The sequence below is a fragment of the Barbus barbus genome (assembly GCF_936440315.1).
Source record: "Barbus barbus genome assembly, chromosome: 7".
NCBI lineage: Eukaryota > Metazoa > Chordata > Actinopteri > Cypriniformes > Cyprinidae > Barbus > Barbus barbus.
The window spans coordinates 6,073,608-6,099,571 of record NC_136735.1 but is presented as its reverse complement, the minus strand read 5'-3'; the positions used below and the strand labels follow the sequence as shown (position 1 = coordinate 6,099,571).

The window sequence follows — 25,964 nt, the reverse complement described above, 5'->3', positions numbered from 1 at the left end:
AACATGTTAGCGCCAACTAGTGGCCGATTTCTTTCAAAATTCTTACAGACCTTTAGGGTCATGAGTCGAACATGCCCACCGAGTTTTGTTCCGATCGACCTCCATTAACCTTGTCTAATAGGTGCTCAAACTTCATTGGTCGATTGTGGCCATGCTTTTTGAGATACGCCAATGTCCTCATACTTCTGGCACATTGGACCAAGACACTGCATACTAATTTGCAGGTCATTTTAACTAACTTGCGTAATTATAGTTGTTTTTATGTTTTTTCCATCTTATAGCGCCACCAAGTGGCAGAGCTGCACAATTTTTTAATTTGACCAAAGATTGAACTCGTACATAAGTGTACCGAGTTTGGTGAAGATATCTCATTTTGTTCACGAGTTATAGCCTTTTTCGTAAAATTGGCCCTCCACTTTCGAACGTTTTGGCACCCCCTTTGCAACAGGTAGTCGAAATTTCAACTTTTTTTTGATAATTATTGATATTCACTGTCTAGAGAATTTTTCTGCACTGATTTGGTTCAGCTTGGGCGAAAAACCTAAGACTATTTCGCAAAAGTAGCTTTTTTCTGCCTTTGTCCACCTCAATGTTTTTGAGTCTACGACAAGCGGTTTAGGAGCTATGAGCGATTTTGCGTTTTTGTTCGCTGTAGCGCCCCCCATAGGCCAATTGGGGCGAGCCTTTGCGCCTGAGTAGCGAGCCAGACTACTACCTTCTGACAAAGTTTCAGCCCTCTAGGCCTTACGGTTTGTTCTGCATCATAATAATAAAAATCCTAACAGTTACAATAGGGTTTCAGCACTACGTGCTTGAACCCCTAATAAACAAAACCATATTAAGACATATATTGAGGCTTCATTTATATTTAACATAAAAGTACATTTATAGACCCTTGCAGATTCAAAATTGAAGGCAAAACTTAATTTTTATTTGATATGTCTTTTATTATTATATAAATAATATATTTTAAACAGGTTACATTTCAATAATTGTTACTGGTTTATAATTTTGTAAAGAATATTAAATATCTTTGATAAAAATGACTTTGGACACAACTAAGTTATGTTCAATGTAATATAAAAATATTACAACATCACAACTTAAATCTAGAAAGTACCACATGGAGCCACTGAGAAATTTGAACATTTTAATATAACTTAAAATAAATACTACCAAATGGCAATGCAAGTCCTCTACAGGGCACTTGCCCTAATGTTTTGGTATGAAAACAAAACAGGCAAACGACTAAAGGAAAGGTATAAAAAATAATGAGGGAGAGAGAGCACTTAATAAACGTGGCCGACAGCGTCCTTCATCCCAACATACGAAAATAAATACAACTAAATTACATCTATAGTACAAAAATACACTGAAACAAACCCAAAAAAAAAAAAAAAGAACTCCGTCATCGGAACAACATTAGAAAATCTGCAGAGGATTTCCCGGTAGCCGACCGAATGCGTCACAGCGTGTGAAAATAACAACTGAAAATTTAACGAACAATCACACACACTCATATCATTCGTTGTGAAGAACCGCAACGAATACCAGCAGTTTCCAAAACGTTCTCTGGATCAGGTAAATACAGGATGGGATTGAAACCATAGCAAGTCTTCTCTATGGAAACACCCACACGATACACGCTCCTCCAATGATTCGGTGTCATTTTTCAATTCATATTTTTTTCACTTTAGTCACACGTGATAACGGTTGTCTCGGGCCGTGACGTGTAACACACAGAAGGCATTGCATCTGTACATCACACAGGAGGGCTGGGGGTCAAAGGTCAGGGGTCATTCACACTGCTATTGCATGGCTCAGTTGCACATATAATGAGTCTGTGATCTGACTTGGTATTGATTCCAAACGCAGACATCACACGTCCATAAGATTTCCACAGCTATGGAGACGGTCATAACTTCTTTATGCAAAAAAAAAAAATTATGGTAATGTAACAGTAACGGTAAAAAGAGAGCGAGAGGTTTGTATTTACATCTTCAGGAATAGTCCAACATAAGGTTTTCTCTCTGTGTGGTGAGAAGTGAGGGTCAGTGGTTGATTGTCTCTCTCTGTGCTGCTGAGAGAGACACACACCTGTAGCTCTGTACAGTAAAGGTGAAGCGCCCCCCAGCATGAGCCTTCACGCGGCTGTCCCGAACGCTTCTCGGTGCAGGAGAGCGTATAGGAGCTTTCAGCCTGTCAGAGGTGAGGGGTTCAGGACAGAGCCATAGAAGTCATACCTGGGCAGGCTTCACCACGTCGGTGGGTAGATTTGTGGGTGAATCTCACGAAAACATGCGCAGGTCGTATTTCACACCCAAAAAAATCAAAAAGATAAAAATAAGAATAATAATAAAAAAAAGGCAATTTTGAAGACAAATGTGTCAAATTTTCATTACCATAATGCACAAAAAAAAAAGTTGTAATTAATTGCTACTGTAATTAATCCAAAGGTTTTAACATTGCAGTATTTCCCATTACTTTCTGCTAATTTTTATGGAAATTGATTTTTTTGAATTAACTTTTCTCTAAATTATGATTTGAGTAAAGTATTATTTTTTTCTCTAAAGTATTATTTGATATTTATTTTGAACTCGGAACAAATACCAACAAAATATGGTACAACTGGTAACACTTAACAACAAGGTCTCATTTGTTAACTTCAGTTAATTTACCAACTAACACAAACTAACAGTGTGCCATATATTTTTATAACATTAAATAATCTTTGTCACTTAATAACAATGAATTGTTAGTTCATGTTAGCTCACAGTGCATTAACTAATGTTAACAAAAATGTACTGGTTAATGCTAAAATTAAGATGAATGAAGATGAATAAATGCTGTATAACTGTTATTCTTTGTCAGTTCACGTTAACTACTGTAGTGTATTAATGTAAACAAATATAACCGTATTGTAAAGCGTTACCAAAATCTTTCTTCTTTTTAAATAACTTTTTGATATTATGTGAGATTTGTTGCATTACTCTGAGAATTTATCTGACAACAAGAAAATGCTGCAGTGCAAAACATCTAATGATCCCAAAAATATGCTAAATTTTCCTGATGTTTTTTTTCTTTATGGATTGCACAGTGAAATACGACGCAGACATGTTCTTGGCGGGTTTCGTGAGATTCACACTTGTGCTCTGAATTGCCTGAGAGACCTTTACAGTAACGGCAGTTTGTTGTATGGTTGTATATTTGAACTGAAACCTTCATATCAGAGCGTGAGGATGAAACTAAAGGACAAACGCAAATATTAGCACTAGAGTCCATTTTCCCCACTTTCTCCATTTTCATTATTTATCGAAAGCACGAACAAGGAACGAAACTCTTCAACGCCTCAGACAGATGATGTGTGTGTGTGTGCTAAAAATACAAGAACAAAATGAAATTCGTGAGCCTTACAGGAACAGATCTACTGCTGCATCTAACTACATGTCTGTCTGTCTGTCTGATGAGATCCACACACATAAGGCAACATTTTTGGTTTGTTCCCCACAACGGCTCTTTTAAAGGAGTGCAAAACAAAAAAAACAAAAATGCTCCAGGTCTTCAACAACACTGATCATACCCCCCCCAAAAAACACTGTCCATGATCTGTAAACAACAAGCTGAAAGTGTACAAGACTTTTTAATGTGGGTCGACCAGCTCATGTCTCACCCAACTGTGCAAAACCCCTTTTAAGTCCCACAAAAACCGAACAGAAAGCAACAAAAAAACGACTCGCTATGACTAAACGGAGGAGGAGTTGGAGAGAGAGGGGGCTCTTTCTAGCATGGGGCTCCTTAAACGGCCTTATTCGATGACATCACTCCCGCCCGCTAGCCGAATATGAAAATTGTGGGAAATGTGGTCTCCGTTCGCTGTCGGCCGAGTCCATCCCGTCCTCGTCGTCTGTGGGGGAGGAAGAGAGAGGGAAATGTTACATTACGCACAGACAGATGATTGAATTTTCAATTGCGCTCTGCATTAAAACAGAATTTCTCCAATAAGCGCCACACTGATTTTCACAGTGATTTGCTCCATTAGAAATTTTTCATTGTGTACTGACTGGAACTTCCTCTTCCTGTGGCACGAGGAGCCAGTCTACAGGTCTACAGGAAGAGAGAGAGAGGGAAACGGCACACTCACACTTCTCCGGAGGGGTGATGGTGATGGTCTGCGCTGTGAACTCCTCGTCGAAATACCTGGTGTCCGTTTCAGAAGAGACCTGCGGCATGAATGGCGGTACCAGCTGGACAAGAGACGTGATGGAGACAGAGAGGATCACACACACACATATACATATATATATATATATATATATACACATACATTTAGTAAATTGTCATTTATTCCTGTAATCAAAGCTGGATTTTGGGCATCATTAACTCCAGTCTTCAGTGTCACATGATCCTTCAGAAATCACTCTAATATAGGGCTGTCAAAAAAAATAAAAAATTTGAATATTCGTCGAATTTAAAATAAAAATCCACATTTGAATGCAAAAACGTTGCATTCGAATTTTAGGTGTGCGTCAGGCAGCCCTTATCAGTGGCACACGAGATGCGATGACGATGTAGGTGTCATTGCATCTTAAAGTGCCCCTATTATGGATTTTTGAAAATGAGCTTTCATGCAGTGTGTAACACCTCTAAGTGAATGAAAACATCCTGGAAAGTTTTAAATTCGAAAGTGCACCGTGTATAAAGTTATTGTCTCTTAAAAGAAAGAGTCGTTTTTAAAACGAATCCCAAGCCGTTTCATTATGAAGTCAACATGAAACATTAGCATATTGCCCGCCCACTTGTTGGTCTTTTCGGCATTGGTCTGAATGAAAATGCAAATTCACTCTTTGCCACTAAGTGTCGCTTTTGGATCGATAAAAATAATGGTTTCCCCGGTAACGCTGTACTGCACTCACAAATGCTGCTTTACAACCCCTTCCCAAACATATGAAATTATTCCTTTTAAATTTGAATATAATTTGATTTAAGAACAAAATCTGAATTGAGTTTTTCAGCCATTTTGACAGCCCTACTCTGATAATAATCAGAAATGTTCCTCATCAAATCATTATATTAGTGTTGAAAACAGCCAATTCATATTTTTGCGAAAACGGTTACAGATTTTTATTTTCAGGATTCTCTGATGAATAGAGAATACATTTATTTGAGACAGAAATCTTATGTAACATTGTCACTTTTGATCAATTTAAAGCATCCTTGATGAATAAAAGTATTCATTTCTTTCAAATAATTCTGACTCCTGTTACTCTAAAACGTCTCGCCCCATTGTAAGTACACTTGTACCTTTTTGTCATAGACGTCCTGCCAGTCCAGCGTAGTGAAGAAACTGTGTCTCATGATTTCCTTTGCATCATCCGGGCCTCCTCCGAGCCTTCAGAGAATAAACCGCAGATTAATATTCATTCAGGTCTCACAGGATTCACAAACAGTTTTAATCTGGTGCTGTCATACTGAAATGATGATGATGTCAATAGTTGTTAGTAGAAACAAACACACCCAGAAATGCTTTGGATCGCACACACACACACACACTGACCTCTTATTGGGGTCTTTGATGAGTAACCCAGACAGTAAAGACTTGGCGTCTGCAGAGAGGGTTCTGGGAAACTTGATCTCCTCCATCAGAATCAGTTCAAACAGCTTCTCATGGTCCTGAAAACAGTCAAGAAATTTAGGTTACAAAAGATTTATATTTCAAATACACGCTGTTCTTTTGAATTTTCTATACATCAGTGAATACTAAAAATGTATTACGGTTTCTATAAAAAATATGAAGCAGCACAAATGTTTTCAACAATAATAAGAAATGTTGATCTTGAGCATTAAATCAGTATATTAGAATGATTTCTGAAGGATCATGGGACTCTGAAGACTGGAGTAATGATGCTGAGAAATTCAGCTTTGATCACAGGAATCAATTACATTTTAACATATATTCACATAGAAAACAGTTATTTTTAATTGTAATAATATTTCACAATATTACTGTTTTTACTGTAATGAACACAGCAGCCTTGGTGAGCAAAAGAGGCTTTTAAAAACTTTTTTTTTTTTTTTAAATCTTACAGATGAAATGTTTATTATTGTGTTGTCAGTGTTAGAGTGAGTTATACCTGATTATAAAAGGGAAGGCGTCCGCACATCATCTCATACATAACGACTCCCAGACCCCACCAGTCCACCGCTCTCCCGTAATCATTGTCCTCCAATACCTGATCAATAAAACCACAATCAATCAATCACACAAAAACTACTCATCATTCTCAAACGCCTGATCAATAATCAATAAACTACTTGCCTGCACACCTCTATCAAGAGAGACGCAGCAATAAGTCATTTTATAACATTATAATTTCACCTCCTACCTTCAATACCCAATAACATACTTGATTAACAATCACATCACTTTATAATACCTTACATAAATATCTTCCAGTTCTTCATTAATAATTATATTATTCCACTGACTGATCACAAACCACCACCAATATCTTCAAATTCTTCATCAATAATGACATTATCCTCCAATACCAGCTCAAAAAATATGGACATATCTGATCCATGACAGCTGATTATTATCCTCAGACACCTGATGGCTGAAACAATTATATTATCTCTCAAAACAATAGGTTACTTGCGTAACCCCGGTTCTCTGATAGCATTAAGTGAGGTGTCTCACTATGGGATACGCCCCTTCCGCGTATTCCTCAGAAGCCCTATTACATTACGCCAGCCCCAATTGGCTGGCAGACGTGACGCTGTGTCTGGGAGTGGCCTCCCCACCCCTCAGTATAAAGGAGCGACACAACGTCACTACGACATTCAAAACAAGCACACCTCTTCCTCGCTTCGCACAGCAAGGAGGGTGATCTGGTGAGACACCTCACTTAATGCTATCAGAGAACCGGGGTTACGCAAGTAACCTATTGTTCTCTTTCAAGCATACGTTTCGGTGTCTCACTATGGGATATCCTAACTCCCGTATTGCCAGATAGCCTGCCTCGAAGTCTCCTGCCAACCACAATACTGCGTGCGGGGCTGAACGAGTCATGACTCGTGATTCACATTCCAACGCTCAATACTGCATGCGCTAGAGTCTGAGCTGTAACGTCCAGCTTATAGAACCTTGCAAATGTATGCGGTGAGGACCAGCTCGCCGCTTCGCAAATATCCTGTAACGAGACTCCTTTAAACAGGGCCCAGGACGTTGACATTCCCCTTGTTGAGTGTGCACGTAAACCAGATGGGGACACAAGACCCTTACTGGAATATGCCAGCGAGATCGCCTCCACTATCCAGTGCGACAACCGCTGCTTAGTAATCGGCTTCCCCGTACGAGGTTTCGCCCAAGATACGAACAGCTGATCACTTTCCCTGAACCCTCTAGTTCTTTCTGTATAAATGCGTAAAGCACGCACTGGACACAATGCATTTAACTTTTGCTGTTCTGATGAAGCAAAAGGTGGTGGACAGAAGGCTCTTAACTCAAGAGGAATGATAGCCTTAACTATTTTGGGCATGAATGCAGGATTAGGTTTCAGAACTACCCCTGCATTCCCAGACATGAACTGCAAACACGCTGAGTGCACTGAAAACGCGTGAATCTCGCTTACGCGTTTTGCCGAGGATAAAGCTAACAGCAGTGCCGTCTTAAATGACAATATTTTTAAATCAACCTTATCCAGCGGCTCAAATGGGGACATGGAAAGAGCATCTAGCACCAATCCCAAGTCCCATGAGGGGGAAATCGGTCTCGAAACTGGCAAGGCGCGGCATTAAGAATGAAGAAATGATAGAACCACTGCCACTGAACACTGAAAGGGTATCTCATGTTTAGTTGCGCACCAGCGCTCGAACACGCCCCATTTGCATTCATAAAGAGACCTAGTCGATGAAGCTCTAGCATTTTGTATGGTTCTAATAACGCTGTCAGGCAGACCGGTTATATTTAAATTGACCCACTCACAGGCCATGCCCATAGTGCCAGGCGTTCTGGATGAGGATGAAAAATCTCCCCCTCTGCTTGTGACAGAAGATCTCTGCGCAGCGGGAGAGACCACGGGTCTTTGTACAGCATATGTATGATCTCCGCTAGCCAATACTTCCCTGGCCACCTCGGAGCTATTAATATCAGTTTTAGTCCCTCCTCCCTCACTCTGTAAAGTGTTGGGGATATCAATGCTATCGGTGGGAAAGCGTAAAGGAGAGTGCGAGGCCATTCGTGCGCCAGCGCATCTATCCCCAGAGGCGCGCTCTGATCTTTCAGGGAGAAAAACAGAGGACACTGAGCATTGTCGTGTGACGCGAACAGATCTACTGTCGCTCTGCCGTATATGCTCCAAATCTGTTCGACCACCTCCCTGTTCAACTTCCACTCCCCGTAGAGAGGATTGCCCCTGGAAAGCAAATCCGCACCCTGGTTCATAACACCCTGTACGTGCGTCGCTCTCAGGGATAAAAGATTGGTATTGCTCCATAAAATCAGTTTGCGTGCTAACATGTGCAAGGGAAGTGATCTGAGACCTCCCTGCCGGTTTATGTAAGCCACAACCGTAGTGTTGTCCGTTCTCACGAGAACATGATGCCCTTTGAGAAAAGGAAGAAAATGCTTCAACGTCAGAAAAACAGCTAGCATTTCCAAATAGTTTATGTGAAGACTGGTCAGATGTTGATCCCATCTTCCATTCACTATCCTGCCCTCGTGAATGCCCCCCCAACCGGACAACGACGCGTCCGTTGTTATCACTTTTCTGGCTCGAACCACGCCCATGAGTACCCCCTGAACCAGAAAGGTCGGGTGTCTCCACTGGCGCAGTGCTAAGACTGCCTCTGACGTCACTCTTACTCTCCTGCGGGAGTGACGTATTGGGTCCAGTCCCTGAGACGCTACCCAGCGTTGAAATTCTCTCATGAACAGTCTGCCTAAGGGAATAACTATCAGGGCTGAAGCCATCAGTCCTAATAGCCTGAGGCATGTGCGAAAGGAAACACTGTTTCCCCTCTGAAAATCGGTCATGCACCGAGTGAATTTTCTCACCCTGTCTTCTGACAGTCGTGCTCTGAATGTCACCGAGTTCAGTGACAGCCCCAGATATGTTATAGACTGTGTGGGAATTAAAACACTCTTTTCGATGTTTAATTTGAAACCCAGTTTCTGTATGTGTCCCAGAAGCATAACTGTGTGTTCTCTCGTTTCTCGCTCTGACTGAGCTGTCACCAGCCAGTCGTCTATGTAAGTAGCGAGACGAATGCCCTTCTCCCTGAGCGGAGTGAGTGCCGCTTCTGTACATTTTACAAACACTCGGGGGCTGAGAGACAACCCGAATGGTAGAACCAGATACTCGTATGCCACGCCGAGGAAAGCAAACCTCAGGAATTTCCTGTGGGGTGGATATATCTTTATGTGAAAATATGCGTCCTTCAGGTCGATTGACGTAAACCAATCGCCATGGCGCACTAATTTTAGGAGTGTAGAATGAGTGAGCATTCTGAACTTGTACTTTCTTAAGTACTTGTTCAGTGCCCGCAGATCTAATATGGGACGAAGAGCTTGAGTCCCTTTCTTTGGGACGAGGAAGTACCTCGAGTAAAACCCGCTGTGGCTCTGCTCGGGTGGGACCACTCTTATAGCCCTTTTGTTCAACAGAGAGGAAATTTCTTCCTGAAGAACATGCTTTAATTTTTCCCGCACCTGAGAATGAATTATCCCTTTGAAATGCGGGGGGGAAGCGGCGAACTGCAGTCGGTACCCGAATTGTACTGTCCTTAGTACCCAGCGGGACCGTGTGCATTCTCGCCAACTGTTTATTTGCAGCGTTCTGGCGCCCTCGTGTGGCTGAGCCGTGAGCGAGTTTGTTGTCTGTACTGCGCATGCGTGGGCATTCAGCGCTCGGACAGAGTTTAAGCGTCTCATCACCCCTAAGGGAGCTAAAGCTCCCCGAGGTGATGTTATGCTGTGGTCTGTCAACGTGTTTTGCAACGTTTTTTGGGGAATTATGTTTTGCAACATGTTTTGGGAATACAATGAAAACTTTATTGAGTTTTGGACATGAAAAATGCTTGTGACTAGTGGGTGGGTGTACACCACTGCACCATCCCTTGTCCTTTTCACTGCTCTGGTTCCCCTGGCCCAACCGGGCTCTATCTTTCCACAGAACATCCGGGAACTTTGGAACTCGTCCACTGTCGAACGCTGAACATCTGGGGGACGGGAGCTCGCGAACGGGGGGGCTTTTGTGCTCCTTTCCCCGGGGAAGACCCCATCAAACTGCCTTCTTCCTCCTCGCTCCCTGAGGATGGGAGTGAGGATGAGGTTGAGGAGCTGGCTGGACCGCCTGAGCTGTTGCAGGCGGGTAGTTCTTCCTAGGCCAGGCAGTTCTCTGTTCCGGGACTCCGCTGTGACCCGCTGCATTCACGTTCGGTCTCTGCCGCCGAGGAATGCGATAGCTGGGGGGTGGGCGGGCCGTAACTTGTGCGAAAGTCTGCCGAGGTGGCGGGGGGGGTGCAGTCTGTGCCTTCCGAGGCATACAGAGCTGCAAAGCCTCATCATCCCTCTTCTTTTCCTCGCATCTCTTTTGCATCAGTGTCAACGCCGAGCCAAAAATGCCTTCTGTGACCACCGGTGCGTCCAGGATAGCTTCTTTCTCCCTGTCAGAGAGATTAGCCAGGTTAAGCCAACGTCCTCTCTCTTGGATGACCATTGTGGCCATGGCTTTGCCCGCGGCTTGAACCGCGCACCTCTGAAGACGCAGAGAGAGATCTGTCACTACACATATCTCTTCCCAGTGCGTCTGACCTGGTATGGTCGACGCTTCGTCCTGCAATTCCGCTTGGTACGCGGTCAGCATAGAGGTAGCGTTCAGCGCCCTGACAGAGAGAGCAATCGCTTTATAAGCGCGTTCCGACATGCTTGACTGGAAACGGTCCGCTTTGGATGGCAACGTCGGATTTGCAGCTGCCGTGTGCTTTGGATGCAAGTGCGCGGCAACTAATGGCTCCATGGGAGGCATTCGGAGAAGTCCTGCTTTCTCCATTCCCTCCACATCGAGAGCGGATCCTCCCTGCACGGGTAACTTGCTGGTGAACGGTTTGTCCTTCCAGGTCACCGCAAGCTCCTCCAGGAGCTCTGGAAACACAGGAAGGAGCTGCCGTGCTGCCCGTTTCGCCCTCGGCAGCCTCTTACCCTCATAGCGAGACTTTGCAGTCTCTGCTACCACGGTCGGCCACGGAATATTTAGTTTCTCTGCAGCGCGTTTGCACACATCTTGCAGATCCACACTGAGCAGCGGGAATGGTGCCCCATCCGCATCTTCCGTGGTCCCCGCCACGGCGAAGGGTTGTGCCGTGTGCGCAGGGGGAATGAAAGGGGAGTCCTCGAAATCTTCCTCTTCTTCAGAGAGAAGAAAGTCCGATTGTCCCTCTTCCTCGAAATCGAGCGCGTCTTCTTCCTCGTCCGTGCTAAACACACTGGTCAGAGGGACGCAAACGTCAAGCTGTTCACCCCATGATAAAGCTGCCGTGGTGGGCAGCTCTACAGGGATGGATACCTGCGGAGTGGCAGCTGGAACGGGGCTAGGCGACATGAGGGGATCGTGGCCTGACAGGCTAGCTTGGCGTGCTAGCCTGCGACGAAGGCTCTTCGTAGTGAAGCGTGCGCAGTGTTCACAGGAACCGGGGTTCTCGATCGCCATTTGGGCATGTTTCAGCCCAAGACATGCAGAGCAGACCTGGTGTGTGTCTTTGCATGAAATTTTGTTCCCGCATGAACAAAGTCGCACAGCATCTCCCTCGCTAGCCGGGACAGTCTGCATTGCAGCAGCCATCGTAGTATCGAACACTCCTTGCAATCGGCTGGAATGCAAAATTGAAGGAGTCAGGCGAAAAAACGGCGTGGTGGCCAGTCGTTCGTCCGAGAGTTCGTTAAGGCTTCTGGTGTGAAGCGAGAAGAGGTTTTTGAATGTCGTAGTGACGTTGTGTCGCTCCTTTATACTGAGGGGTGGGGAGGCCACTCCCAGACACAGCGTCACGTCTGCCAGCCAATTGGGGCTGGCGTAATGTAATAGGGCTTCTGAGGAATACGCGGAAGGGGCGTATCCCATAGTGAGACACCGAAACGTATGCTTGAAAGAGAACCTGGGGGCGTATTACAGAAAGATCCTAACTTTAAAATCTTATCTGTTTGGTAACCATGGTAATTTCGGCTAGGACCACATTTAGGACAAAAACTATTACAGAACAGCATTTCCTAAGTGAAAGGGGTATTACAGAAACCTCCTAACTTGACAAAAACCCCTAAAAACCATCTTAACTTTAGGGCAACCCCACAGCTGTCCTAACTTCAAAATGATCTGAAAGCTAACGGAAAAAAAAGCCTACAACTGTGCTGTCCGACAATGGTTTTACATTTATTAATAGTTGAAAATGAAGAACGAAGATGTTTAATGATAGAAAGACTCTTGGAGGACCCTGAAGATGGGTATTATATTTTGATGACAAAACATGAGTAATTACAGACTGACAATAACAAATTGTCTCCAAGTGCTTGATTAACGGCAGCACCAGTAGATGCAAGCTAGATAAATGACTCCAATGATGGAAAAACAGTCTGACATATGATGACATCATACAGTTCAGTGAGAGTCATCGGCGTTACAGCATCCATATGCAACACCACTGTTGATTATACATGCTGTAGCTTATTTGATTATTAAAATGGAGCTTAAACGGTGCTGGAAACGGCCAGCAGGTCACTGTTATGCTTCCTGTCTGATCACTCTATTTTTACCCGTGAGCTGCTCAGTCTTGTCTACAGCCTGCTGTGTGTGTCTATTTCTGAGCGGACGCTAGAAAGCACAGCTAAAGTGTGACCCTGTTCCTGCTAACCTGTTCCGGCTGTGACAGACAGAGATTAAACAGTCATCTATATTAAATTTAACCCAGTGTGTGTGTTTCCTGAGCTCCGTTTAAAGAGATAAAACATCCCGTACCTCAGGGGCCAGATACTCTGGGGTCCCGCAGAACGTTTTCATGGTGGCCGTGTCTGTGATGCCCTCCTTACACAGGCCGAAATCAGTGATCTTTATGTGACCGTCCTTATCCAACATCAGGTTTTCCAGCTGGAATAACACACATCTTACAGTCAGCTGATAATGGTAAAAATTGAGCTTTATAGGATGAAAGTGTTGATGTTAGTCTGTGGGTTCTGTTCACCTTCAGGTCACGGTAAACAATCTTCGCAGAGTGCAAGTAATCCAACGCAGAAACAATCTCAGCGCCGTAGAAACGGGTTCTATCCTCGGAAAATACGCGCTCTCTCGACAAATGAAAAAACAGCTGCAATAGCAATTAAAAAGAGGAATATTCAGAACTCACAAATCCAATACCCACATACACTGAGAAAGAAACATTGAAATGAAGCAAGACAGGAGGATTAGAAGTTTGGAAGGAGGTTCTAAAGAAAGAAAAATATAAAGATGGAAAGAAATAGTGTGAAAATGTTTTAAATGAAGTTTGCAATATGTTAACATTTTGGAAAAGAATAAGTAAAGTTTGAAAGGTGGAAAGAAATTTGAAGTTCAAAGGTTAGAGAGAAATTTCAAAAGGTTTAAATTGAAGTTCAAAGGAAGGTTAGAAGGTCAAAAGGACATTTCAAAAGTTTCAAAATGTTTGTAAGAAAGATGTCTAAAGAAATTCAAAATTTGGAAAGACAGTCTGAAAGAAAGACCAAAAGCGTGAATGCTAGAAAGACATTTTGTAAGTTGTGCAATGTTTGAAAGTTCATTCAAAGGTTTAAGTTCAAAACACCTTCAAAACAAAGAAATGATTTTACCTCTCCTCCGTTCACATACTCCATAACAAAACATAAACGATCCTTCGTCTGAAATGAGTACTTCAGTGACTGCAGAAGAGAGAACACACAATTAAACATTTCTTTTTAAAATAAGGAAAAACAACAATTAGGTTTGTGGAGTGAATGAAAGCATCATGTTATGCCGTCACTCACAGTTAGAAACGGATGCCTAGTGTTCTTCAGAACTCTGCTCTCGGTGAGCGTGTGAGCAACTTCATCCTGAAAGAGAGAGAGACAGGGATGTTCATTTCAGCTGACGCCCACCGTTTCTCAATCCAGTCCGTTCTCAGAGAATCACTTCTCGTACCTTGGCAACAATAACCTCCTTTTTCAGGATCTTCATTGCATAATATGTGCCGCTGGCTTTCTCTCGCACCAGAATCACCTTCCCAAACGTGCCTTTACCCAGCAGCTTCAGATAGTCAAAGTCGTTCATTGTCTGTTAATGAAGAGAGAGACGTCAGAATGAGCAGCTGCGTGTTAAACAACGTCGATCCGCCTCTCTGGCTCCGGCTCTACCTTTCGTTTGTGATGACTGGTTGACGTGTCCATCTCTTCCTCGTTGACGTTTTCGATCTGAGAGATGGGGCTACACAGGATTCCTTCCTCTTCCTGTTTGGCCAGCTTGTCTGCCACCATCTGAATGGCCTCAACCCACTCATCCCTGGTGACCAGGAAAACAAAAATGCAATCAGTTGTGATAGAGCGAGATATTGGCCAGGCCCATTAATGAGATGATATTTGACTGTATTGAGATTAACTATGACCACTTGTGACCCATGCTGGCAAAATGAGTTAGAATGCACATGGGGTCATTTTAAAGTGCCCCTATTATGGGTAATGAAAGGTTCATATTTTGGTTTTGGGAGTCCACAACAATAGGTTGACATGCATGCAAGGTCAAAAAAACACTTTCATTCTCTTATAATATGCATTTATTTGTACCTTATTTGCTCAACGACTCCCAAACAATTCTTTCAACAATTAATTTTTCCTTTGCGTGACGCTAATTAATCTGCGGTGATTGGTCGATTTCATTTAAAGCAGTGTTTGTGAGCTTTTAAAACCTCAAAATCTGCACCTAGTGGCAAAGAATGAATTTGCATTTTCATTCAGACCAACTGAAAAAGACCAACAAGTGGGCGGGCAATATGCTAATGTTTCACGTTGAGGTTCGTTTTAAAAATGACTCGTTTCGATGATTCAGAGTCGACTCTTTCTTTTGAGAGACAATAACTTTATACACGGTGCACTTTCAGATTTAAAACTTTCCAGGATGTTTTCATTCACTTAGAGATGTGTTACACACTGCATGAAAAGCTCATTTTCAAAAATCCATAATAGGGGCACTTTAAAGCTACGGGCAAAAAAAAGTGAAATATGTCGATTTTGGTCGAATTTGAGATTTTGCCAAAAATGAGTTTATCAAGCCCTTATCTAGCGATCCCGGTGCTTCAAATAGTAATTAAACATCTAAAAGTATCTTTATTTGTACGTTTTCGGAGTACACACACACACAGATTTATAGTAGGCTAAATATATTTAATTATTCACACTAACATAATTTGTTCTATCTTAAGTTTTGGGAACCTTTGGGGAAAAACATTGGATGTGTAACATTATATATGATCTGTGCATCACATTATGTCTTAGTATAGCCGTCTGTCTCAACAATGTTGATCAAACAATAAAAGAAACGAGGAAATCACTTGCTGCTTGATTGAACTGCTTTTGTAGCTTTAATAATCTATTTATTTTTAATGAACACACTCAAGTGATTTTAACATTTTACTATTTGTTTTTCTTACTCGAATGCTTATGTTTAGATGTAAAATGAAAAAAGTATTTAATACACTTGTTTCTTATATTTGTTTATTTTTTGCATCGGTTCTTATTTATAACAACAACGATAAAATAAAAAATAGCTATATTGTGTTCATTAATCTAGTAATGATTATTAAGAAAAGAATGGGGGGAAAAGATGTAATGTTGCTGGGAGATTTTGCTTCGGAACCTTCAGAAAACTTTAAATCTAAATGTACTTTTATAACTCCATCGACTTCGAGCAGATGTAGCTCAGACATTTTTAAAAGCCCCTTTAAGGGCTTTTAATTGAGAGTGTAAAAATAAAAATAACTAGTTTTTAAATTATTATTATTATTTATTCACTTTTTAACGCCATGCCAGCATCAAGGCTATTTTCATGGCGATCTCTGAATAAATTATACAAGGTATACAATTAAAAAAAGGTTTTAAAAAGATGTACACTAGACAAAAATTGCCAGCACAGGTCACATTTAGATTTTTACTAAAGCTGCTAATGCATGTTAAACACAATTTGATTTGGGCGTGTGGTACCTCTCTTCAGGCGTGTCGACGTGAAACGTGCGCTCGATCACAGTGGTCCACTGCAGACACCTGATGATGAAGGTGTTGGGCTTCGGTCTCTCCGTCTTCATCAGCTGACACTCTGACGATTGAGGAGGAGGAGGAGGATGCATGTTAAACAGTGGAATTCAAGCATGTGGAATAAAGATGTCATCATCTCAAATTACAGCGGCAGACTCATGTTGATGACGCCAGCACGTGACGCACTAATTAAATCAGTTTGCTTTGATCTGGAGAACAGTAAAACTGATCTGATGGGTTTACCAAGAATATCATACATTTAAAAAGTGCCGGGCAAATAAACAAAAAATAAATCATTTGACATTATCTCAAAACACCGGTAGAAAATCAAGAGGTTGATCGCACATTATTTTATTCTGACAGAAAACATACAATAGAAGTAAATATTTTCCTTAATATTTTCATAATTCTTTCCCACAGTATTAATGGGTCATTATAAAGCAGTGTTATTTTAATATCACGGAGACACTATTAAAGTTTTTTTAATTCATATTTTGATTTTTTTTTTTTTTAGCTATTAAATTACTAGTTTTTGTTTTTTTATGTTTAAATATTTTTACTTATCAGTTAAAATTTTAGCACAATGTAAAACTAAATGAAAATGAGAATGTTCTCATGGCAAATAGCTTAAATTAGTTTAATTTATTTTATTTTAAGTTTATTTAAATTTTCATGGATTTTTTTCTAATAACAATTAATAGTCATTAATCACATCCAAAATAAAAGTTTTTGTTTACAGAATATATGCGTGTATATTTATTATGTATATATACACACACACACATTCATAGATATATTTAAGAAAAATGTTGCGTTTATATATTAAATATAATTATATATAAAATATAAGAATATTAACATATACACACACACATGTAAATATTTTCAAAATGTGTGTGTGTATTGATATATACATAATAAATAAACAGCACACATACATATATTATGTAAACAAAAACATTTATTTTGGATATGATTAATCGTTTGACAGCAATAATTTTTTTCATTTTGGTTTTATTTTATTTTATTATATTTTTAATGGTTTTATTGAGCTAACTAAAGTTATTGTATTTTAAGTTTATTTTATTTCGCATGTTGTTGTTTTTTTTCTCTTAGTTTAGTTTTATTCAATTTATTTTTTGTGAAATTTATTTTCATTTTAGTTAACTTTTTATGGTTTTTAGGTAACTACAATAACCCGGTTTAAAATGAATAAAAGAGACTCACTGGCTACAGAGAAGTTGTTGAGTGGATACGCCAGATCTGCATCTTGCGGCTTCTCTTTATATCCAATAAATGACCCATCCGTCTTTAACAGGAAGTACCGCGGTCTCCAGTTCTTAATGTATTCACCTGCAAAACCCCCACACAATCAAGCACACAGAAAAACACTAAAACATGCAATATTCACAGACACAGCAGTGTAACACAATCAACAAATTAAAACACACTCATTAATACACACTCGTTTCTTACCTCTCTTCTGCACCCATCCCTCTTTCACTACGTTCTGGTCGTTCATGTTGGCTCCGAGGTCAGAGTTCAAGGGTCAGTCCAGTGCTCGACTTCCTGTTGGCGGTTCTGTCCTGTTCCCTCGCTCTCCCTTACGGCCGTCTCTCTCTGCTCTCCTGTTCTCTCACACTCTTCCTCTCACTTTCTCTGCCACGTTGTGATGTAACGTCTCAGCCTCCTCCTTCACTTTCACTCTCTCTCTCGCTCTCTCTCGACCCTTCAGACACTCCAGTGGTGACTCAGCCTGGAAGGAAACAACAAAGAAGAGAAAACACACACACACGGGTCATTCTCTTCCGCTTCTCCCCCTCTCTCACACACACACACTTCCATGAGAAATAAAGTCATTGTTAGGAGCAGGGAAATATTTCCCGCCCCTTCCCGTGGCCTTCTCTTCCTCTCTCACACTGGATGCTGAAGCTATGCATGGCTCTAAACACAGCCCTGTTTCTGTCTGCCTCTTCACTCAATTATGAGGCTTTAGAACCTTGGAATTCGTCTTAGAACCACATGATCAAACGCAGAACCAGAACAGAATCAACCTTGATATACTACAACCATATCAAACAACCCCATGGCATTTGAATCAACACTGGAACCTGAGAATCATTTTTAGAACCTCTTTAAAATTTGAATGTTACAAGACAACTTCCTGTAGAACAACCCCTTAATAAATCAACATCACAACTTTAAAATGAATCTTGGAATCAGCTCAGTATAAACTCTTAAATAACATTAAAATAAAAATTAGAATCCTTTTCAAAATGTGAATTTGACAGTAAATAGAACTCACATTCAACTTTAAAAACTATGACTCACTCTTAGAATCTTACATCTTTAGAATAATATCATTTTAAATGTATATCTTAACTTTGGTCATACATTGTTTACTTGAAAATCAGACTTAAAATCTCACAAATCAACCTCAGAACCAATCTTGGATTTCTACACTCAATCTTAGAAGGATCCAAAAACAACATAAGAATCATAGAATTGATCTTAAAACCATCTGAGAATGAACCTAAGAAATCAGAATTTTACAAGGAATCTTAGAACCCAATAAAGAACAATAGAATATGTCAATCTTAGCCTGAGAATGAATCTTAGAACCATCTCAGAATCAACTGCTGAACCCCAAAATTATGAAATTAGCATTAGAACACTGGGGGGAAAATATAGAATCAAATTAGAATTCTAATACAATCAAAATTTTACAAAAAGATCTTAGAATCAAAACTACACTAAGAATCAGTCTCAGAATCAAAATTTCACTTCATTACCATAGAACTTTTTACCATTGATTTTAAAATCACTTCAAATATTAGACCTTTATTGTTTTTTATCTAGCATCATCTTAGAATTAAACAGAAAACCTTAAAACCAACCTTGAAATTCCAGAATCACCTTTAAGAATCAACATGGACCTTGGAATCCACATCAAAACCTCAGAAAAGAAATCTTAGAGCATTAGAAGGAATCCTTACAATGTCTCACAGTTCTGATCTACAGCTCGGTTTATCTATAAATTAAAGCTTGTGCTGAAGGTATCACAGGCATCTCACACTCTTTATATTTAAACATCTCTGCTTCTCTAGTTGCTGCTGTGTATGCATGAGTCCTCCATAATCCACAACTTCTCTTTCTTAAATTAACAATACATGAAATCACACTGTACAATGAAAAACAACAACAATTGCAGCATCATCACACGTGACATCTGCCCAAGTAACATTATGCATTCAGGATGCCGGGAAAGGAATAATTTACACACGCAACTAAATGTTTAGGGTTCGAACACGATGCACTGACATATTTAGAAAATATAATCCTTAATTTAATACATTTTGTCTGTCTTCTACAAATATTTTCATGTTAATGACATTAAAAAAAGCACAAAAATGCTTTCCTTGCACCCAGACTATTTGTGAGGATATACAGCTTGATGCATTTTTTCAAAAGTAGTCCTCTATTTTATGTTTTTCTTGTCACATGACAACAAAATGGCTTCCTGCACATTGATTACCCCACACAGATTTTGTTTTTTATTAAATACTAATAATATTTTAACACAAAATTGCTTCTTTTTAAAGAAATTATAATAAAATATTATAAAACCATACCCTTTTTTCTATGGCTTTTCTCCCAGTTTCACCACAAAGACCTTTTTAACTTCAAGTCAAGAAAAACATCAAAATGATTTTAAATTCAGAAATTAAAAACATATTCTTTACAGAAGAGGCTCATGTTGACGCGCGTCGAATAAAACAGATGCGTAATCCGCGTCGTCAGGAAAAACGAGATGTCTAAACAACAGAAGCCACCCAAAGCAATGTCAACAAAAACAATGGCGGACACGGTTGGGCATCACACACACACACACACACACACGGATGTGACAGCAATTAACATGACAAATTACAATAACCACAATGAAGCAGCTGCTTTTGTGTCATATTGAGCTGCTGTTATATAATCCATCGCCATCATAATAAACACTGACAGCGCGCCACGGACAAGATCAAGCGTGCCTATGAACATTAATGAGTGTTTGTTCAAGAACACGGCTGTGTGATAACAATACAAACACATTTAGACCAGAGGATGTGAATTACGCGCTCTCTTGGTTTCTATTTGTCCGAAATGGGTAAAATGGTGTATGCGCATCGATAATACCACGTATAATGTAAATTCCTATTAAAATAGGAAAATAAGCGCTTGTTGTGTCCAGCAGCATCACAGGCAAGGCCGAGGAGCATGCCCACGCGGCGGCGGCGGCCAGTGATGCTCCAGCGCGGATGCTCGGCCTTGTCCGTGATGCTGCTCGCTGATGGAGGAAAAATAAACAACGCGAAGCACGCAGTGCGTTACCTGGCAGACGCTCCGCCAGACGGTGGGATCGGTTCCACGCCAGGCCGGTGTGAGACAAACCCAAACCCGCACGCTGCTGTTGCTGCTGCTGCCGCCGGTCGGTCATGAGGAGCACGGAGGCACGCGCGCCCGTGATGTGGCCATCATCTTCGTTACCCCGGTGAACTGAATGACCCTGGATGAATGATGGCGTAACCCGATGCAGAAAGCGCGGTGACGGCGCACCCCGTCTCCAGCACGCGAAGCCTACTACGGCGAAGACCCGCTTCTTAATTTTAACGAGGCAGGCGTCGCCATTGGAAGGTCAGCTGGAGACGTCACTAGAAGCTCATTAATATTCATAAGATAAAACTTTTTTTTTTTTTTTTTTGCTAATGAAACATCAACATTTGACAAAAGAAAAGAAAATGGGGGACATACGTACATTACAAAATATTACAAAATACAAAACTTTGTCATAGTCATAAAAAAATCAAATATAATATATGTTCTCGAAGCCTTAGAGTTCAAAGGTTTTGACATGTTCTTAAAGGAAGTAAAAAGGGACTTTATATCAAGGGAAAACATTACAACGAATAGTTCTGGCTTTGTGTAGATGGAATTTAAAGATTGACATTCGCAGACAAAAAAATAATAGTTTCTGTAAATTGTCATTTTTATTTATTTTTATTTTTTTTACAACAAAGGAATACGAGCATGGACTCTTCTGACCAAAAAGACTTAGTGAATGGGCAATGATCAAACAGATGCAGAATCGATTCTACAAAAGGAACATAAAGAAGATACATTCTGAGAAAACCTGCTCAAGAGTAAGTTACAAGGGTAATATCTATGAACAATACAAATACAGAATTTGCAAGGAGAGGTCCATAGGTTATCCAGATCAGACTTCGGATAACAAATATCCCATTTAGATCAAGCTTTAGGGAGGTTAAGATAAACCTTCAGCGTTGGAAGATTACAAAAAACCTCAGCCAGAGCTGAATGACATCCAGAATACACGCCCTTTTATTATTAATGTTGTATGCCCATTATATTGCTAATCAAAAATTAAGTTTTAATATATTTACAGTAGGAAATTTACATGATATCTTCATGAAACATGATCTTTACCTAATATCCTAATGATTTTTTGGCATAAAAGAAAAATGGATAATTTTGAAACTCATTTTTTTGGCTATTGCTTCAAACCTGTGCTACTTATGGCTGGTTTTGTGGTCCAGTGTCACATATAATGAAAAATATATAAATAATTTTAATGTGAATAATTTAATATTGTAATAGAAATAAAAAAAATAAATACAAAATAATGCACAATCTAATAGAATTTTTTTTATTTTATTTTATGTAGGCCTACAATATCAGCGAGAACTGAATAACATCCAGAGTACATGCCTTTTTATTGGCAAAGTTTAGTAGGCCTGTACATAAATGCAAGTACGGTGATTATTTCTAATTTTGAAATCGGAAGTTAAACAATACTAAAAAATCTATTTATAATCTGACAAACAAGAAAGCTATTAAGTGTCTATTAATGCATGTAAACATTTCCATGTTTTTTTTTTTTTTAATTGTTTCATTGTATAAACATTCATTGTAATTTTGTATCTTTCTTTCCTTGTCTTCACCCCCTGGCTAATGTAAAATGTTGAATGTGAATGATAAAAAAAATGAATATAATTTAATATAAATGGATATAATATCGTTACACACATATAAGTATAAAATAAATAAAAAATAATCCTTCACGATCTAATATTGCCTAATAATATTAATAATTGTATAATATACACTTTTTCTTTTATATAAGCTTTATCGCTGTAATATATATATATATATATAAATCCCATTGAGGGCTTCCAAACAACTTCTTTCGGAGCTAATTAATATTCATAAACTAAGCTTTGCCATTGGGAGGTCGGCGAGCAACGTCAGCCTGCGCTTATTAATATTAATGAGCTGGACCTTGATAATAGTAGGATTGGTAATTTGGTCTCCAACCCCAGCCATTCAGCCGCTGCCAGTGGGACAGAGGAGGAACCCTCTCGACGTCACACCGGGACCCGTTTTTACCGGACGCCCCCCCCCCCCCCCCCCCCCGTACTCCTCCTCTTCCTGGCTTTGTCACTCGCCAGGCTTTTGTTGGTACTCGCTACAAATGAATGATTGATGCTTTTGGACCTCGCACCGACCGAAAACAGGCTTCATATTCACATACAGCACCAGAAATCACTTATTATGCATCAAATGATAATAAAAGCACCAGCTGCAGTGAGCTTCCCCGCCTCTATCCCGGGACAGATTGAGGATTTGGGGCCCTTTGTCTTATTTAATGAATGCAGAAATGCTATACACAAAACAAAGGACACAAGAATAATAATAGGCTACTAGTAAGACTCAGACTTCTCTTTGAACAACAACCTCTAGTCTATCAAAGTCACAAACTAGGGGAATAATTTTCAAACTTATGCATCTTTTGGTTAGACTACACGTGGAGTGCATAGTTTATGAGGACTTCACATATAAAGTTGCAGGAGTCTCCCTCTGGTGCTCAAAACATAACACTAACGCTTTATAATAAAACGTGACACATACACGTTTTAATAAATACATTTATATAAAAAATGATTAAAATTACTCCATATTATTATTATTTATAAGTTTACATTCAAATAAATAAATAGAAATAAAAATAATATACATTAATTACATTAATTATGAATTAATATCTAAAGTATATAATAAATCATTTAACAAATAAAATTATTATTATTAAAATATTAATATTTTTATTTAAAATGAATACATGTCAGACAATTAATCACGATTAATTGCATCCAAAATAAAAGTTTTTGTTTACATAATATGAGTGTACTGTGTGTGTGTATATATATATATATATATAAATGCATGTATATATTTAAAACAACATATTTTTCTATGTATTAAATATATTTATATATAATATATATATATATTTTTTTATATAAAAAATATATATATAATAATAAAAATAAAAATATATAAATATAATAAAAAAATATACATTTCTTTATATATATATATATATTAATATTATTATGTGTGAGTATTTATATATACATAATAAATATACAAAGTACACATACATATTTTATGTAAACAAAAACGTTTATTTTGGATGTGATTAATCGCACTTAATCATTTGACAGCACTAATTTAAATATATTATTATTATTATATTTAAATGTATTTTTAATTATTATTTTGAGAAAAAACAATGCAAGAAAGGTAAACAAAAGTGGGGTCATGAAAATATACCATACAGATGGATTGAACTATTATCACCTTTAGTACACACACACACACACACACACACACACACACACACACACACACACACACACACTCACACACACAAACCTGAGAAGTGAAATTCAGATCCAGATCAATAGCCATAAGCCTCTGAATTTCAGGACATTTTCATCTCAGATTCCCAATCATATTAAAAAAAACGAACACGCATTGTTTTATTTCCATGTATTAGCAATTGCACAATAAAAATTGTATATTTATAAAATGATATAGTATTTTACACACATATATGAGTATATGCAAAAGTACTATTTTAGTATTCAGTTTTCAAAGGTTAAGTGTATAAACCTTAATTAATCTTAGCTGTTGCATTTCTTCACTTCCAGGCCTAGAGCTTCTAGATTAAAATGGAGACTTTAGAGAGGACTGTTAGACTGAACGCAGAATACAGCAGATACTGATTGATGTGATGAGTGAAGAACAATCCTGCTGTCAGTATCAGTGTCTCTGTGTCAGATATCTGTAACAGAAGCGCTGCTGTCCATTGCTCTCATGAGGACGCTGACTTCCAACCATGCAAAGTGCAAATGCATCTACACGCTGACTGAACACAAGCAGGTAAGACGCCTTGTGTTTGTCTTTCAAAACAGGTTTATATTTATTTTCATACGAAGAGTTTGCATTTGAATGTGTGATTTGGTTGTGACCTGTAAACAATATCCTCAGCTGTGACTCACTCAGCAAAAACAACGAGTCACAAGGGGCTGCAGCAGAAACTAGAATGATGAGAATCACAGAATGAATACTGAAATATCAACAATTCATGGAGATCTATTCATTATTCTGTTTCTGAAGCTGCGTAACAATGTTCATCATCATTTTACTTCAATTTTATCCTGTTGAAAAATAAAACAACAGTTCAAGCTGGCCTAAACTGGTTTGGTCTTAACCTGCTAATAACCCAAAACCCTGTCTAAATCAGGTTGATAGACAAGCAAACCAGCTTAGGCTTGTTTAAAATGCAAACCATTGTGCTCACTGTATAGGCTACTTTATGTACATTTGTTATTAATGAGCACATAAGACTTAACCAAATGAATTTTACTGGTGTTTTTATGCAAGGGTTCAGTGCACGATGGAGGCTCTGAAGTTGCATCAATTTAAGGAAAGTCAGGACACCAAAAACCATCCAACACGTGTGTAAGTCTAAAGGTTTTTGAGTCTTTGACTCCTAACATTTCAAAAATAAGCTTTCAGTTCCAGACGTGGATGTTGAATGAATAAAGTGTGTAAATTAAGCAATTTCACTTGCAACCGTGATAATTTAACCTAAAATGTTAACGTATGTTTCAGACAAAATTTGGCTAGCTTGATCTAGTTCATTGCTTTAATATATATACTAAAGCATGTTAATGTGTTTTTCTGTGTGCATCATGTTTGTTTGTTTACTGTGTTTCCCCAGTGCTCACCGGCAGGGCCGAGATGTTTTGGGACCGGTCAGATCGCAAGAGTGCATGCTATCAGCTCACATCTGGACAGGTTACGTTGACATACATACTGGTATTACAAAGAGAAATTCAATTTGCATCCTTTCATCTTTCAATATTTTAATTAATGCATTTTCTCAAACTAACTTATACAATTTGTTAATGTGTATGCTGATGTATTCACACTAGTTTTTGTTGTCAGTAAAGCTCAAATACAGTGCCAGCAATAGTTTGACAGACTCTACGGCCACCAGGGGATACTTTAGGCCACATGCAACACTCGTTAGGGTTTTAAATGAGTAAATAAATCACCAGTGATTTAGCAGTGCAGCAGGGAAGATGTATTTTTGTAGGCTAAAACCTGGAAGCATCCTTTTTAGCACTTCCTGTTCCATCCCCCTGAAGTCAATGAGTTTTTTTAACCTTTTTTTTTTGTGCATGAAATAAGGTCTGTGGTGAACACAAGCTCAAGATATTTGATGTTTTATTCTAGATTTTAAAAAGATGATTGCTATCAAGTGGCCAAA

General features: G+C 39.3%; 1 protein-coding gene across 1 annotated transcript; it reads right to left on the bottom strand.

Annotated features, from left to right (window-relative positions):
- Positions 1 to 1,136: 1,136 nt before the first annotated feature.
- akt3b (v-akt murine thymoma viral oncogene homolog 3b) lies at positions 1,137 to 20,922 on the bottom strand. The gene is made up of 15 exons (XM_079421242.1): positions 20,657 to 20,922; positions 17,753 to 18,032; positions 17,504 to 17,629; positions 16,226 to 16,337; positions 14,387 to 14,531; positions 14,175 to 14,306; positions 14,021 to 14,086; positions 13,847 to 13,915; positions 13,228 to 13,350; positions 13,005 to 13,133; positions 6,132 to 6,230; positions 5,555 to 5,670; positions 5,302 to 5,389; positions 4,142 to 4,244; positions 1,137 to 3,904 (listed from the first exon to the last, which is right to left on the bottom strand). Exons 2-15 carry the CDS (start codon positions 17,796 to 17,798, stop codon positions 3,819 to 3,821), a joined length of 1,440 nt encoding a protein of 479 aa, XP_079277368.1. The 5' UTR covers positions 17,799 to 18,032; positions 20,657 to 20,922; the 3' UTR covers positions 1,137 to 3,818.
- Between the last annotated feature and the right edge of the window lie 5,042 nt (positions 20,923 to 25,964).